The sequence below is a fragment of the Schistocerca gregaria genome, chromosome X, assembly GCF_023897955.1.
Source record: "Schistocerca gregaria isolate iqSchGreg1 chromosome X, iqSchGreg1.2, whole genome shotgun sequence".
NCBI lineage: Eukaryota > Metazoa > Arthropoda > Insecta > Orthoptera > Acrididae > Schistocerca > Schistocerca gregaria.
In genome coordinates, this window is record NC_064931.1 from 178,470,448 (window position 1) to 178,485,057 (window position 14,610).

At 39.5% G+C, this 14,610-nt stretch overlaps 1 protein-coding gene across 1 annotated transcript in view; it reads left to right on the forward strand.

Moving 5' to 3' along the window:
- Positions 1–14,610, forward strand: part of LOC126298578 (glycine receptor subunit alpha-2) — a 156,102-nt gene that overhangs the window by 101,878 nt on the left and 39,614 nt on the right. Inside the window, exon 3 of the mRNA XM_049989949.1 lies at positions 9,105–9,331. Within this exon, the coding sequence (XP_049845906.1) occupies positions 9,105–9,331 (227 nt within the window). The remainder of the gene's footprint in view (positions 1–9,104; positions 9,332–14,610) is intronic.

Below are 14,610 nucleotides of genomic sequence, written 5' to 3' on the forward strand. Positions count from 1 at the left end.
GGCGTGTTTATAACCATAAAAAATACAATAATATCTAGTGAGATTAATTCATATTTCAAATGCGAAAATTTTTTCGTGGAGATCAGTTAAAATTGTCTCAAACATGGCCACCGGATGCTTTTACAGGTCCTCTGCCTCAGGAGCAATAGTGGCGGGACATTCGAGGCGAAACTTGGAGAAAATTTTGCGTAAATTTCCTGGTCATGTTGAAGTATTATGTGGAGATTTCAGCTTACCGGACTGGGAGGCTCAAGCGATTATGGCGGGTAGTAGGGACAGGACAGTGCGTGAAATTATTCTAAATGCCTGATCCAAAAATTCCCTTGGGCGGTTAATCAGAGAACCGTCTCGTCAAGGTAACATCTAGGTTCGCTGGTGACAAGAAGACCCGAGCTTTTCGACCCAGCGTAGTACAGTGAATCAGTGATCAGAAGGCCCTTACAGCATCAATGAATACGGCTACCAATATGATTACAGAGAAAGATAGGAAGATCTTTCTGCTTAGCAAATGTGACAAGAAACAGGTTTCAGATTACCTGAGTGGTCAGCATGAAACTTTCACCTCCAGCACTAACAATGTTGAATATCAATGGACAAAGATCAAGAGTTTGTACAACACGCTTTAGACAGGTTATGAGCAGAGCAAAGTTGAGAGGGATATAAAAAACCCGCCGTGGCTGGACATGCTTGTTAGGAAGTGTTTATGAAAGTAGAGAGAGCTTCACTGCAAATTTAAATGCAGCCAAAGCCTCACAGATAAACAAAAATCAAACGAAGCAAAAATTAGCGTAAGTAGAACCACGCGTGAAGTGTTCAACGCATTCGAAAGTAACACTCTGTCTACCAACGTGACAGAAAAACGTAAGTAATTACGGTCTTGCGTTAAATCAGTAAACGGATCGAAGCCATCTGTCCAGATGTTCAGTGATCATATTGGTACTAAAACGAAGAATGGCACAGAAAATGTCGAAATACTAAACATATTTTTCCAAATCTATTTCACACACGAAGATCACAATGTAATACCTCCTCTGAATTTTCGCACGAACGACAAAGTGGTTGATATTGAAATAAGTGACCATGGTATAGAAAAGGAACGGAAATCATTCAACAGAGGAAAGGCGATATGCCAGTTTGACGCCACACAGAGTATTCGAAATAACTTGCCCCTTGTGCAGCAGCAGTGTAACATAGGCCTCTAGTGGAGCGAAATGTTCCTGATTATTGGAAAAAAGCACACGCCATTCCAGTTTTCAAGAAGGGCCATCGAACAAATTCACAAAACTGTATGCCTGCATATTTGATGATGGTCTGTTTTAGAATTCTGGAACATGTTTTATGTTCACGTATTATGGCCGGAAATCTCTGTAGGAATCGACATGGGTTTCGAAAACAATTGTCGTGTGAAACCCAGCTCCCTCTGTTCGTCCACAATACCCAAAAGCAGCAAATACCGGTGCCAATGTAGATGCTGTTTTCTTTGACTTCCGGAAGTTGTTGCTGAAATATATATATCCCTCAATATGTCCAGTGGGATTACAAGATCCTTCCTCCCTTGAATCGGCCCCTAAGGCCGAAAACGACCTGGCCATTGCGGGAAAGGACGAGGTGGGTGAGCTGCAGCCTGCTGCAAAGGCTGGGGTGCAGCTCTGAATGCTGCCAGTGGTGCAGGAGCCGTTCCATGGTCCAGAAATGTAGAGGCAGTAGGCGACGGTGATTCAGACTTGCTGCTTGCTGCTGATTCTGGAAAAGACCGTGGGTTCGGCATCACACTGGGTGCTTAATAGGGGCCCTCCACCAAATTGTCGAAGTCCAGATATGTAGGGGTCATGGACAACAGCCGCAGAACTGGGAATGCCAGGTGCCCGCCACTTGGGATGTCATCATGGAACCAGGTCCCACATCCGCTGTTGCTGGTGCATGCGGTGGTTGAGGTGAGCTGCCCACACTGGTGTGGCAGTTCCAGAGTCTCAGTGTGCCCTAGATGACACAAACAGAGCTGGTTCTTGGCCAATAAAGGATGCCTCGAAGTGTGGCACACTGGTCAAGCTGGCAGCCTTGCTGCGCAGTGACAGAGCGACACATACAACTAGGAATATATCTGAAATGCATGCCCAGGCAGGGAAACCCACCTTGATAGATGCAGCTTCTTCTTCTTTTACTGCAAAAGCTCTAACAAGGAACAATGAGGCTGTATGTGCAAGATTCTACTGAGTTTTAGTCTTGGATCAGTGTCAGCCTGGTAAGAGCATAGAAAAGGAAAACAGCGCATAATCGATTGGTGTAGATACCAACTGTTTTTCCACCTGCATTTAAATGTACACGCTAAATGTTCAGACATTGGAAACCAGTGGAAGCAAGCTGCCATCCATTATTGGTGACCAGAGATTGTAGGGCCCTTTTAATACGAAAAGCACTGGCCAAATCTTTGGTGGTACTATCCTTCGTGATCTGTTGAATTTTGATCGTATATGAGAAGACACATGGCCCCATTGAATGGACCCACAAAGTTCGCATGTGCCCGATCCCACAGTGCAGTATGTGTAGGCCATGGCCGGTAGACTTGGGGTATTGTAGGTTCCTGCACATGATGAGCTCGGCATTGCTGACGCATGTGTGCAATATCTTCATCGACTCATGGCCAGTACACATGTCACTGGGCCAGATTCTTTATTCTGGAAATTCCCCAGTAGATCTGATATAGGAATCGCAATATATGGTAGCACACAACTTTTGGAATCATCTCTAAACACTAACCGTCATCTTGATTCAATAATGAGACACCTTTGAAAAGATGAAGGGTATGGCGTCGTGAAAAGAAACAATGAAGTTTCGAGGAGGCTGCCAAAAGAAATACTGCAAAAAAATGGCTCTGAGTACTATGGGACTTAACTTCTGAGGTCATCAGTCCCCTAGAACTTAGAACTACTTAAACCTAACTAACCTAAGGACATCACACACATCCATGCCCGAGGCAGGATTCGAACCTGAGACCGTAGCGGTCGCGCGGTTCCAGACTGTAGCGCCTAGAGCCGCTCGGCCACACTGGCCGGCCAGAAGTACTGCAGCTAGCCGGTTTGTACGAACTGGCAAACCCGTCTCAAGAGTGGATCATTATATGTGACTGCTGAAGAGTCTCTGGATTGGTGGAAAACTCTTGCACTAACTGTTCTTAATTATACCGAGAAAAATAGCCTTATAATCATGTTTTCGTCTCACAAATTGATTCACATATTTCGTAATTTTATAAAGAATCAAACTATCAATTTTCTTAATAATCGGTTCTATGCTTTTTGAGTTAGACTCCACGCAAATGCGAAAAAAGTCATTTCGAGATAAATACGTTTGAAAAATAAATTCTCGGAAACTAGAAATTCAAGGAAGTTAACAGTAACGTAAAATTCTTACCGATTAATCTGCGATTCCAACACCATATAATAATCCTTCTTCTTCCTCATAGGCTTCGTTTCGCGCTTGCAGCAATGCTTTCCGAGCTTTCCAACCTTCCTTTCTTTTACACGGCTTACTGAGGCGTTCGTTAGACTCATGGTCGCCTTTCGGATGCGAAGACATTTCTCAGTCTCATTTACAAACACACTCGTGGAAGGCTGAGTCAGAACTGACTCCAAGTAAGGTACAACGGCGCTCTAACGTAATATAACCGAAACAATCCCTTATGTTGATGCTTCCAGTACCTTCTATACCTTAATTTAAAAAGAAAGCTGTTTCAAGGCTACGTTAGTATACAAAGCGACTGTGAGGTTGCGGTCAAGCCCACCTGAGGCAGTGCCCCATCCTATCTGCACTCGAACCTGTACTGGTACCCGATGTGCACTCGGTTCTATGCTCATAAAATCTAAACGAATGCGAATTTCGCTTTGAAATTTTGACAGCGTATTCTTGTATAGTTAAGCTAACGATTTATACAATAAAAATCGGAATTTTTGAACTTCCTAATGTGGTTTGCCCCCTTAAATGTAAATAGTTGGGATTTACTGATGCACTGTGTTTAGACCTTGGTGTAGAAAATACGTGGCAGTTGCAGTTGACTGCAACGCTCTCATAAAATAAGAGGGAGGTGTCATCAGCCTAATTTACTAGATGTAAGTTGAAGGGCTGTGTCATGTCATTGACATAAAGAAAAGGAAGGGATTGATCCGTATGGCATTCCCTGGATTACTTTATCTCTAGAAAAATGGGAATCTATGATTTTATTAGCTATTTTGAATGAAAATTTAGTATGTTGCTCATGATTTGTTAAGTATGTGGACATGCATAGATGAGTCTTTGTTATTGTCTGAGTTCAATTTCTTAATGAGGAGCCCATGATCGACTGAGTCAAAGGCTTTGGAAAGATCCAAAAATATGCCCATTGTCTTCATTCCTTTGTCTAGGACTGTGTATACTTTATGGAGAAATTGAGTAACTGCAGTTGTTGTGCAGCGGTCTTTTGTAAAGCCAGGTTGTGTTTCTGTAAAGAATTTATTTTTTTTTCTTTTTTGTAAAATGAGCTGAGAAAGGATAACCATTTCCAAAACCTTACTAAAGTTAGGAATCTTCTTATGCAATGGTTTAACAATGCTTATTTTTGGACTGTTAGGATAAAAAAATTTTCATAATGCTGCAGTTTATAAGGTAGGTTCATGGTTTAGCTATTTATTTAATGCATTTTTAGCTACAGCACTTTACATACCACCTCATCCAGCTGAGTTTTCTTTGTTTAATATGAAGATTATCTTGCTTATTTCATTTCATTAACATCATAAAATTGAAACTCAACAAATTCAGTATCTCTCAGTGCATGTCTATAGTCCACAATGATTTTCTGTTGATGATATGAATTTTTTATTGGAAAGGTTATACACTCCTGGAAATGGAAAAAAGAACACATTGACACCGGTGTGTCAGACCCACCATACTTGCTCCGGACACTGCGAGAGGGCTGTACAAGCAATGATCACACGCACGGCATAGCGGACACACCATGAACTGCGGTGATGGCCGTCGAATGGCGCTAGCTGCGCAGCATTTGTACACCGCCGCCGTCAGTGTCAACCAGTTTGCCGTGGCATACGGAGCTCCATCACAGTCTTTAACACTGGTAGCATGCCGCGACAGCGTGAACGTGAACCGTATGTGCAGTTGACGGACTTTGAGCGAGGGCGTATAGTGGGCATGCGGGAGGCCGGGTGGACGTACCGCCGAATTGCTCAACACGTGGGGCGTGAGGTCTCCACAGTACATCGATGTTGTCGCCAGTGGTCGGCGGAAGGTGCATGTGCCCGTCGACCTGGGACCGGACCGCAGCGACGCACGGATGCACGCCAAGACCGTAGGATCCTACGCAGTGGCGTAGGGGACAGCACCGCCACTTCCCAGCTAATTAGGGACACTGTTGCTCCTGGGGTATCGGCGAGGACCATTCGCAACCGTCTCCATGAAGCTGGGCTACGGTCCCGCACACCGTTAGGCCGTCTTCCGCTCACGCCCCAACATCGTGCAGCCCGCCTCCAGTGGTGTCGCGACAGGCGTGAATGGAGGGACGAATGGAGACGTGTCATCTTCAGCGATGAGAGTCACCTCTGCCTTGGTGCCAATGATGGTCGTATGCGTGTTTGGCGCCGTGCAGGTGAGCGCCACAATCAGGACTGCGTACGACCGAGGCACACAGGGCCAACACCCGGCATCGTGGTGTGGGGAGCGATCTCCTACACTGGCCGTACACCTCTGGTGATCGTCGAGGGGACACTGAATAGTGCACGTTACATCCAAACCGTCATCGAACCCATCGTTCTACCATTCCTAGACCGGCAAGGGAACTTGCTGTTCCAACAGGACAATGCACATCCGCATGTATCCCGTGCCACCCAACGTGCTCTAGAAGGTGTAAGTCAACTACCCTGGCCAGCAAGATCTCCAGATCTGTCCCCCATTGAGCATGTTTGGGACTGGATGAAGCGTCGTCTCATGCGGTCTGCACGTCCAGCACGAACGCTGGTCCAACTGAGGTGCCAGGTGGAAATGGCATGGCAAGCCGTTCCACAGGACTACATCCAGCATCTCTACGATCGTCTCCATGGGAGAATAGCAGTCTATATTGCTGCGAAAGGTGGATATACACTGTACTAGTACCGACATTGTGCATGCTCTGTTGCCTGTGTCTATGTGCCTGTGGTTCTGTCAGTGTGATCATGTGATGTATCTGACCCCAGGAATGTGTCAATAAAGTTTCCCCTTCCTGGGACAATGAATTCACGGTGTTCTTATTTCAATTTCCAGGAGTGTATATTGCTTATGTTATTTATAATACTACCATCTTGTATAATGCTTAATTATTTGGTACCCCCAGCTGTGGAGGTTTTTTGATACTTATTGATCAATTTCCAGGAAACTTTGTTTACATTAGTGGACTGTGGTATTTCATTACCATGGACTTGCTTTCTAAGATTTGAAAGTTCACCTTCAAAAGTTTGTTTTAGCTATGTCATATTTTTATTCGAAAATACGCAGTCTTGTTGATTTGCACAGGACATCTAGGTCATGAATATTCTGCGTAGGTTTAAGAAGTTTGGCTGGAAGTCCGAATTTGTTATTTTTCCTCTCTGAACATGTGAACATGTGTTGACCCTATTTACATTTCTTTAATAGGGCAGCATGAGCCAAAGTGTCTCAGTAGAATGGAGTAAAACTCATCCCATTTGTTGTTTGATCCTTCCACGTGGAAGATTATAACCCATCTCTTCTCAGCTAGTTTAGTTTTAAAAGCGTTGACATCATTATTATGTAAAGCTCATTTCTTTTCAAAAGTTTTCGTTATTCTTTTAGGACCTGATTTTCTTATTCTGTCTAATGTGCAGTGTGGCCTGAGTAACAAAAGTCTATTTTACTATACTTAACAGTGTCTTCAACAATATGTATGCAAGTTTCGTATTAGCCATGTTGCTGGAGTTTGCATCAATATTAAGGTCTCCAAGAACAGTATGGTCATTGGGCCCAGTTTGTCTAATTATGCTATTGAAACTGTAGATAAGATTGATTACATCTGCATGAGGTGGAGTAAATATTTCTGTTACTTTATATTTTACCACATTGACTCCATGCTTTTTCCATTGGATTACAATATCACTCACTTTTAATGTTCCTCTTCAATCTATCACTCGATAAGGCCAAGTTTCTTATGCTGAATATGTTCATTGACAAAGACTGCCACACCATCACACTTATGCTGAGTTATATGATAACTTTCTACCAATAAATAACCATCTACTTTACTAAAGCTACATTTCAGACCATGTTCCTTTAATACTAACAAATGTGGCAAGTGCTCATTTACTAATACCTGTAACATACTGCACATTCAGATGTATCATCCTACATGGTGTCTGTTTTTCTTCTCTTTTTGTATGTCTGTGTAAATTGCAGTACTCTTCACTGTCCTGACATACAATATATATATATACACACACTATATTTCACTGTTTCACTTAGAGATGTGTTGTTTATATAGGGGCCTACGCCACAGTTGGAGGTTTGTCTATTTGATGATGATGTTATGATTGTGAAAGTGCCAGCCATAAAAGACCATTCCTTCTCTTTGGAATTCATTTTGCTCTCACTGAAACTTGAAGTACAGTGGTGCAGTTTTCTACTTGCGATGCAGCAGCAGAGAGGTCTTGAGATCCTTTCGTTGAAATGTAATATAACATTGATGTCCCCAGCTTTTGAAGAAGCAAGGAGTTTTCTATAGATTTAGCAATGTTAGCCTGACACACTGATATACATGTATCACTTGCACTCATATTACTTTCTTTGATAACTTGACATGGAGTGGCTTTTGCAACACAAAGAGAGACTTTCCTGGCAGAGCTAGTTGTAGGCATTTTTATTATTTCATCCTGTTTCCACATGTTTCTATTTTTGTAATGAGCTGTTACTCAGTCTGAACTTCCCTGTTTAGTTTGGATGTAGCCCATGATTACTATAGTCACATCTTTTCAAGAATTGATGCATATCAATTACACTCACAATAGCAAACTTTGATGTGAAAACTAATGGTCCTATAATACTGCCTGGGGCACATTTGAAGTTACTTTTATGTCTGAAGACTTCTCTCCATTCAGAATGACACACTATGTTTTGTTTTCTAAAAACTCTTAACTGAAGTTCACAGTTGCAATTTTGATAGAATACACAAAAGTCTGATACACTGATTTGTGTCTATAATGTTTTCACTTACATGCAGACTACCTCATACTCATGTGTCAGGGAGAATAAACATTTTCATACACTTGTATGTTATGAATATTTAGCCATTCCACAGCACTAGTTTCATTTGATGGTCTACCAGGGTCCTAAAAATGACAATTTACTATAATGAAGAAAAAAATAAAAGATACATCCATCAAGCACCTCTATGGCTACCACAGGTTTTTTAACATATAATACATTATCATTTGTAATGTGACCTTATTCGTAATTCTCAAAAGGTGTAATATAGTGGCAAAAGCAATAGATCATATTAACAGCCCACCACCATGCTCTTATGATTTAACTTTTATGTGCCTCCAGTCAAACACTAACACGCCTCTTAATTGCCCATGATCAATTTCATCCTCCTCCCATAAGGAAGATTAGTGATCAACAATCTTTTGATGCCATCTCATTAGAGGTGGTCTTGTATTCCCATCTGATTGTGACATTGCCCCATTTGTTGTGTCCTCCATGTTGCAGGAATATGAATCATCTCTCCACAGACTATAATTTTTATTTACTGAGACTAAATAGCTTGCTCAGCTTCCTCTAGTATTTGTAAGACAATGATATGGTATTCCAGGAAGTCATAACAGTGGCCTCAATAACATAGCGTAGGACTTTTATGTATTTGGACACACCATAACCATAAATTTATTTTGTTCTCCTTTATAAATCTATATTTCCATAATTTATACTCAAAATTGTGGTCTTTCTCTTCTGTTAATTGATAATGATGGCTGAACATAATAGGAAAATGGTGATAATTGAGAATATGTGCAATTGTTGATAGTCTTTAGCTTACACTTAGTTGAACTTGATTATGTTACCAAATACTTTTTTTTGTGTTTCAGACATACGTGGCAGACATTTTCTTAGCACAAAGCTGGAGAGACCCCCGGCTCCGCCTGCCTGAGTACATGAGTGAAGAATATAGAATACTGGATGTTGAGTGGCTTCATGACATTTGGAGACCAGACTGTTTCTTCAAGAATGCCAAAAAAGTCACATTCCATGAAATGAGTATTCCAAACCATTATTTATGGCTATATCACGACAAGACTCTACTGTATATGTCCAAGTATGTTATCCACAATATTTAATTATTGTAAACAAATATCTGTATGTTAGCATTGACACCTTCTGCCCAAATTGACCTTTCTCTCACTGACCAATCCACAGAGTTTTACAGGTATATTTCTGAGACTCACATATGACTAGACTCTGACCAAGGCTGCATACATAATTATATACTGCAGTGAAACTTATATTTTATGTCCTCTAATTTTACATTTTTTGCAATTCCACACCATAAATTTATAGCCCCTGTGAAAAAAAACCGAAAGAACAGTGTTAAAAATTACCCAATTTTACATTTCTTCCTGGTAAGGTTTAACTCAATTCTAATTTTTTACTCGACGTCTCACTTGACTTCACACTGTTTTCTTCCTATTTAAATTTGATGTGAGTAAACGAGTTATAAGTGGCAGAAAAGGCAAATGGTTTGCACCATGGACAGTGGCAGAGTTAAGGGATTATTTTAGATAATTGTAGAGAGGGGAGCTGTGAGAGAGGAAATACCGAAGTAATCGACAATCAATTTTGCCATTGAAACTCGCAAAATTTAGCTTCACCAAACAATTATGTACAACTACAGCTAGGTTGCAGTGGTAACGGAAAAAGAAGACAGTTGACGTGAAGTGTTCCAGACCAAGGAAATACATGACAAAGGTGCCCAGTCACCACCTTTTCTTGTGCCACTTGTAACTGAGGTTTTTGAATGTATTTTTGATGTGCTGTATTCACCAACATCAATTATCAACCTTCTACATTCATACACCGAGTCTTGAAGAATATGCTTGGTCATAATCAAGGAAATGTCACTCTTATTGGCTAGTGACTTGCCAGTGCAGCCACCACACCACACCACACCAACACACTTAAAATGAATTCACCTACTGGATATGTGGAAAAGGGGAGAGGCTCTTCAATGACAGGAATGTAGGTAGGGGTGAAAGCATTTTGTGAAGTACTGAAAATATACTTTTCATGCAATTGATATGCTATGACAAATATCTCACACATCTGCGATTTCTTAAAAAATTGATGAAATTCGTTACCACAAATTATTGTATAAACATTGTATTGTACATTAAATTTCCTTCACTTAGATAAATTTTATCTGAAGTATTGGAGTGGATTGCTACTTTTGATTATATATGCCAATTATATGTGTTTTTGCTTGTGTTTTGAGGGGGTTTTAACAGTTTGCTCAATTCTGCATTCTCCTCAGTTTTGCATTTTTAAAGTCTGGACCACACGAAAACATAAAATAGGGGTTTAACAATATTTTTTCAAGTTTATGTCCACTTATGTATAAGATAAAGAAACATAACATGAGATGTTTTTACACATCTGCCTATTAAAACAAAGGCATAGTTTCAAAATAAGAGTGACATTCATAAATACGAGTATAACATTGGGAACAAAAATATGCTTCACTATCTGCAGTATAATGTGACTCTTGCACAGAAATGAGAGAAGTCTGCAGCCATAAAATATTTGACATTTGTTCTTGAGAATTAAAGGTGCTGGCAGAAAAAGAAAATTTTAAAAACAAACTCAAATCATTTCTGCTTAAAACTCCTCCTAACTGACAGATGAATTTCTGAGTAGGTAGTATGTATGCAGTTGGACTACAGTTACCAAACAATAATACACCACCTGATCCAAAGTATCCAGACACATATTAGCAGACATTAATAAGGATTGTGTGCAACCTCCTTCTTTGCAATGGTTTGAGCTTTTGCGGGGACACTTTCAGTGAGGTATCTAAATGTCTGTGGGGAAATGGCAGCCCATTCTTCCCCAGGAACCAAAGGTGGGGAAGATAGTGATGCTAGATGGTGTGGCTGGAGTGAAGTCAACATTCTAATCCCAAATTTCTTTCACTGGCTTCAGGCTAGGACGATGGGCAGGCCAGTCCATTTCAGGTATATAATTGTCCAAAATCCATTGCCTCACAGATGCAGCTTTATTACTGGGTAAACATTCATGCTGATACAATCATTATGTGCAGACTGTTCCTTTTCTGTACACAGTGAACTATGCTGTAAAATATGTTCATATCCTTCTTCATTTAACATTTTCTTAAGCACAGTGAAAGGACCACATGCACACACAAGAAACACCCTGTTGCTGTAAAAATCCTCCTCAATACTTCACTATTGGCACATAATGGTCTCCAGGCATTTTTCAAACTCAAACCCTTGCATCAAATTGCCACAGAGTATAGTGTGGTTCTTCACTCCAAATCAAGTATTCCACTCACTCACTGTCCATTGGCATCAGTCTTCACAATACCTCAAGCTCTGCTTATCTTTGACTGTAGAAATGTTTGGCTTATGAGGAGCTGCTCAACCACAGTACCACATTCTGTGTAGCTCCCTAAGCACAGTCATTGTCCTAGCTTGCTGCTGTTAGCATTCGGGAACTTATGAGTGTTTCCTTCCATAGGTTTCATGTGATTTTGTACATCCACTCTTTGAAATGCTCAACAGTCCCTGTTCATCAGCACATGAAGTCTGTCTGGTCTTGGTTTAGCTGTGGTTGTTCCTTTGCATTTCCACTTCACAATCACATCACTGACTTTAGAAGGGTCAATATATCCCTAACGGATTTCTCACTTAGGTGACTTTCAATGAATCGTCAACATTGTAAGTCACTGAGCTCTTGTGACTGACCCATTCCACTGTTACTGCTTCCCCACTGATGATGCAATACTTTCTGCCCCCTTTTATTCTGATGAGTCCACCTCTTGTGACATCCAGTTGTCAATTCAACATTACCCAGAGCTGTCTGGATACTTTTGATGAGCTAGTGTAATAATAATAATAATAATACCAAGGGTGAAAATAGTAGTGACAGTAGTGGTAGCAGCAGCAACAACAGTAGTAGTAGTAGTAGATTGTAGATTGTATTTTATTGGTCCTGTTGTCTACATAGCAGCTTATGCATAAGACATTGGACAAGTCAAGTTATAAATATACAGGCTGAAAGTAATTTCAAGGCATACATATGTAAGCTTACAATAATACACTTTACACGTAAGTAAGTATTTATATAACACATTTCATAAATTTAAATATTCTTCAATGGAGTAAAAGCAGTGATGCTGTAAATATGACTTTAGAGATTTTCCAAATGTATTGACCTCAATGATAGCTTTTATGTTTTCAGGAAGGTTTGTTATAAAGCTTAACTCCCATGTGAAAAGTACCTTTTTGGCACAGTGCTGTACTGATTTGAATCATATGTAAGTTTCTGTTTTGTCTGGTAAAGTGGTCATGTATATCACAGTTTTTCTTGTAGTCTCAGGTCCTTGCCTATTACATTTAATTTAAAGAACAAAAGGGTTTCCATAATGTATACACATGGTAATGGGGGAATACCAGATTTCTTAAACAAGGGTTTACAAGAGTCTCTAGGCTTGCATCCAAACAAGATTCTAATGTTGCAGTAGTAGTAGTTTCATTCATCTGTCAGTCACTTTTTCAAAGATATCTGACATATCATAGTACTAAAATCAAGGAAAATAAAACTAACATATTTTATATATGTTGGCATTTTCATACTTAAAACTGTAGTTTGACAAGGATGCAACAGATAGTTGGCTGCCACCTTATAGTAGGAACCTTCCTAGCATTCACCTGAAGTAATTTATGGAAATAATGCAACCTAAATCAGATGGAAGTTGTAGCCTCCATTCTTCCAAATACAAGCAAGGTCAGACTGTTTAACAGAGTGTTATATCATTTGGTTTAACCCTAGTTTTTCAAAGAAGTTGATTAATAATGTAAAAGGGTAGTGCTCTGCAGTTCATTTGTTTCTCACTACTAGTCACAGGACACACTACACACACAATACACATATTGTTTCATAATGTAGCACTTCACACACTGTCATATGATATTAGGGCTACAGTGACAATGTTTGGTTTCTAATTTGTGTACTGCAACTCCCCATTTGATAGCCTGATAAACTGAGTTTAGCATTCCTCTATAATGGCTGAGATGTTGATCTCAGAGAGAGGATAAGGTGTTGGTATTATATGTAGCACTTTGGGGTTATGGTTTTCCAGGAACAAGTACACAGTGTGAAAGTGTTATGTGAAATGATAATTACATTATTATTATTATTATTTGTGTTACATTTTCTCCTACTGTACCATTACACATAACGATCTAAGTAGTCCTTCAGTCTGTAGGATGAAGAGCTTAACTGAAATTTTTAACTTTCTTTTTAAATAAATTCATTTTAATAATCTCTTTTATCTCTGTGGGTAATTTACTGCATAATATTATTCCCTGATAGAAAATACTACTTTGACTTTTATGTTTATTCTTTCTTGGTAGATATAAGTTCAGTCTATATCTTGTTCAATAGTCACAGATAGAGCTGTTTGTGCAGCAATTAGTAATGTTATTTTTGATGTACTTAACTGATTAATAAATGTACTCATGTGGTGCAATTACAACCCCCATTTTTTTGGAACAGATCTTTGCGATGATATTAATTACTACTTTTAGTAATTATTTTTGTGGCTGTTTCTCTTTAGTTCATATTTTGTGCATTTGTTCACTGTAAAAATATGAAGAAAATCCTATGATACACTCATCCTTGCCAAGATTATGAGATACCACTTTCATGAATTCTGCTATAACTGTACTTCTTCCACTTCAGGACCCAAACTGTGATTCACTTAGAAGGTTGAATTTACTCAAGGAACTCATTAACCTTTCATAAATTATTCTATTACTTTGGGAAAGATGAAATTGGTCAGTGGTTTTATATATTTTCTGCATTGCATTTCTTTTGCAGAAGAACAACTCTTTCCTATTTTAAATATTATGCAAAATTCCCTGATGTGAATCACTATTTTATTATGATAATTAAGAGAGCCTGTCTACTCAGCATGTATTGTTTTGGCACACATCTTGGTACTTCATCTAAGCGTAATGACTTTTTAATTTTTAGGTTTTGCACGATTTAATCAGTTCATGCTCTGTGGTTGATAACATCATCATTGTACATTGTAGATAGTTATTCACAGGTGTCATATTTGTTTTGGGATTTTTTTTGTATCTCTCTGCAGTAGTTGAACAAGTATGATATACATAGTTTGCTTGGTCATATGGATCTTTTACTTCCACCTTTATTAACAGTATGCTATTATGCTTTTGTTTCTCTCCCCCTGTTTCCTTTTTAATGACATCCCTGATTCCTTTGCTTTTATTCTCTGTATTGTGTATTATTTTGTTATTATATTATTTATTGTGACAGTCAGCACCCTTGTAGGTC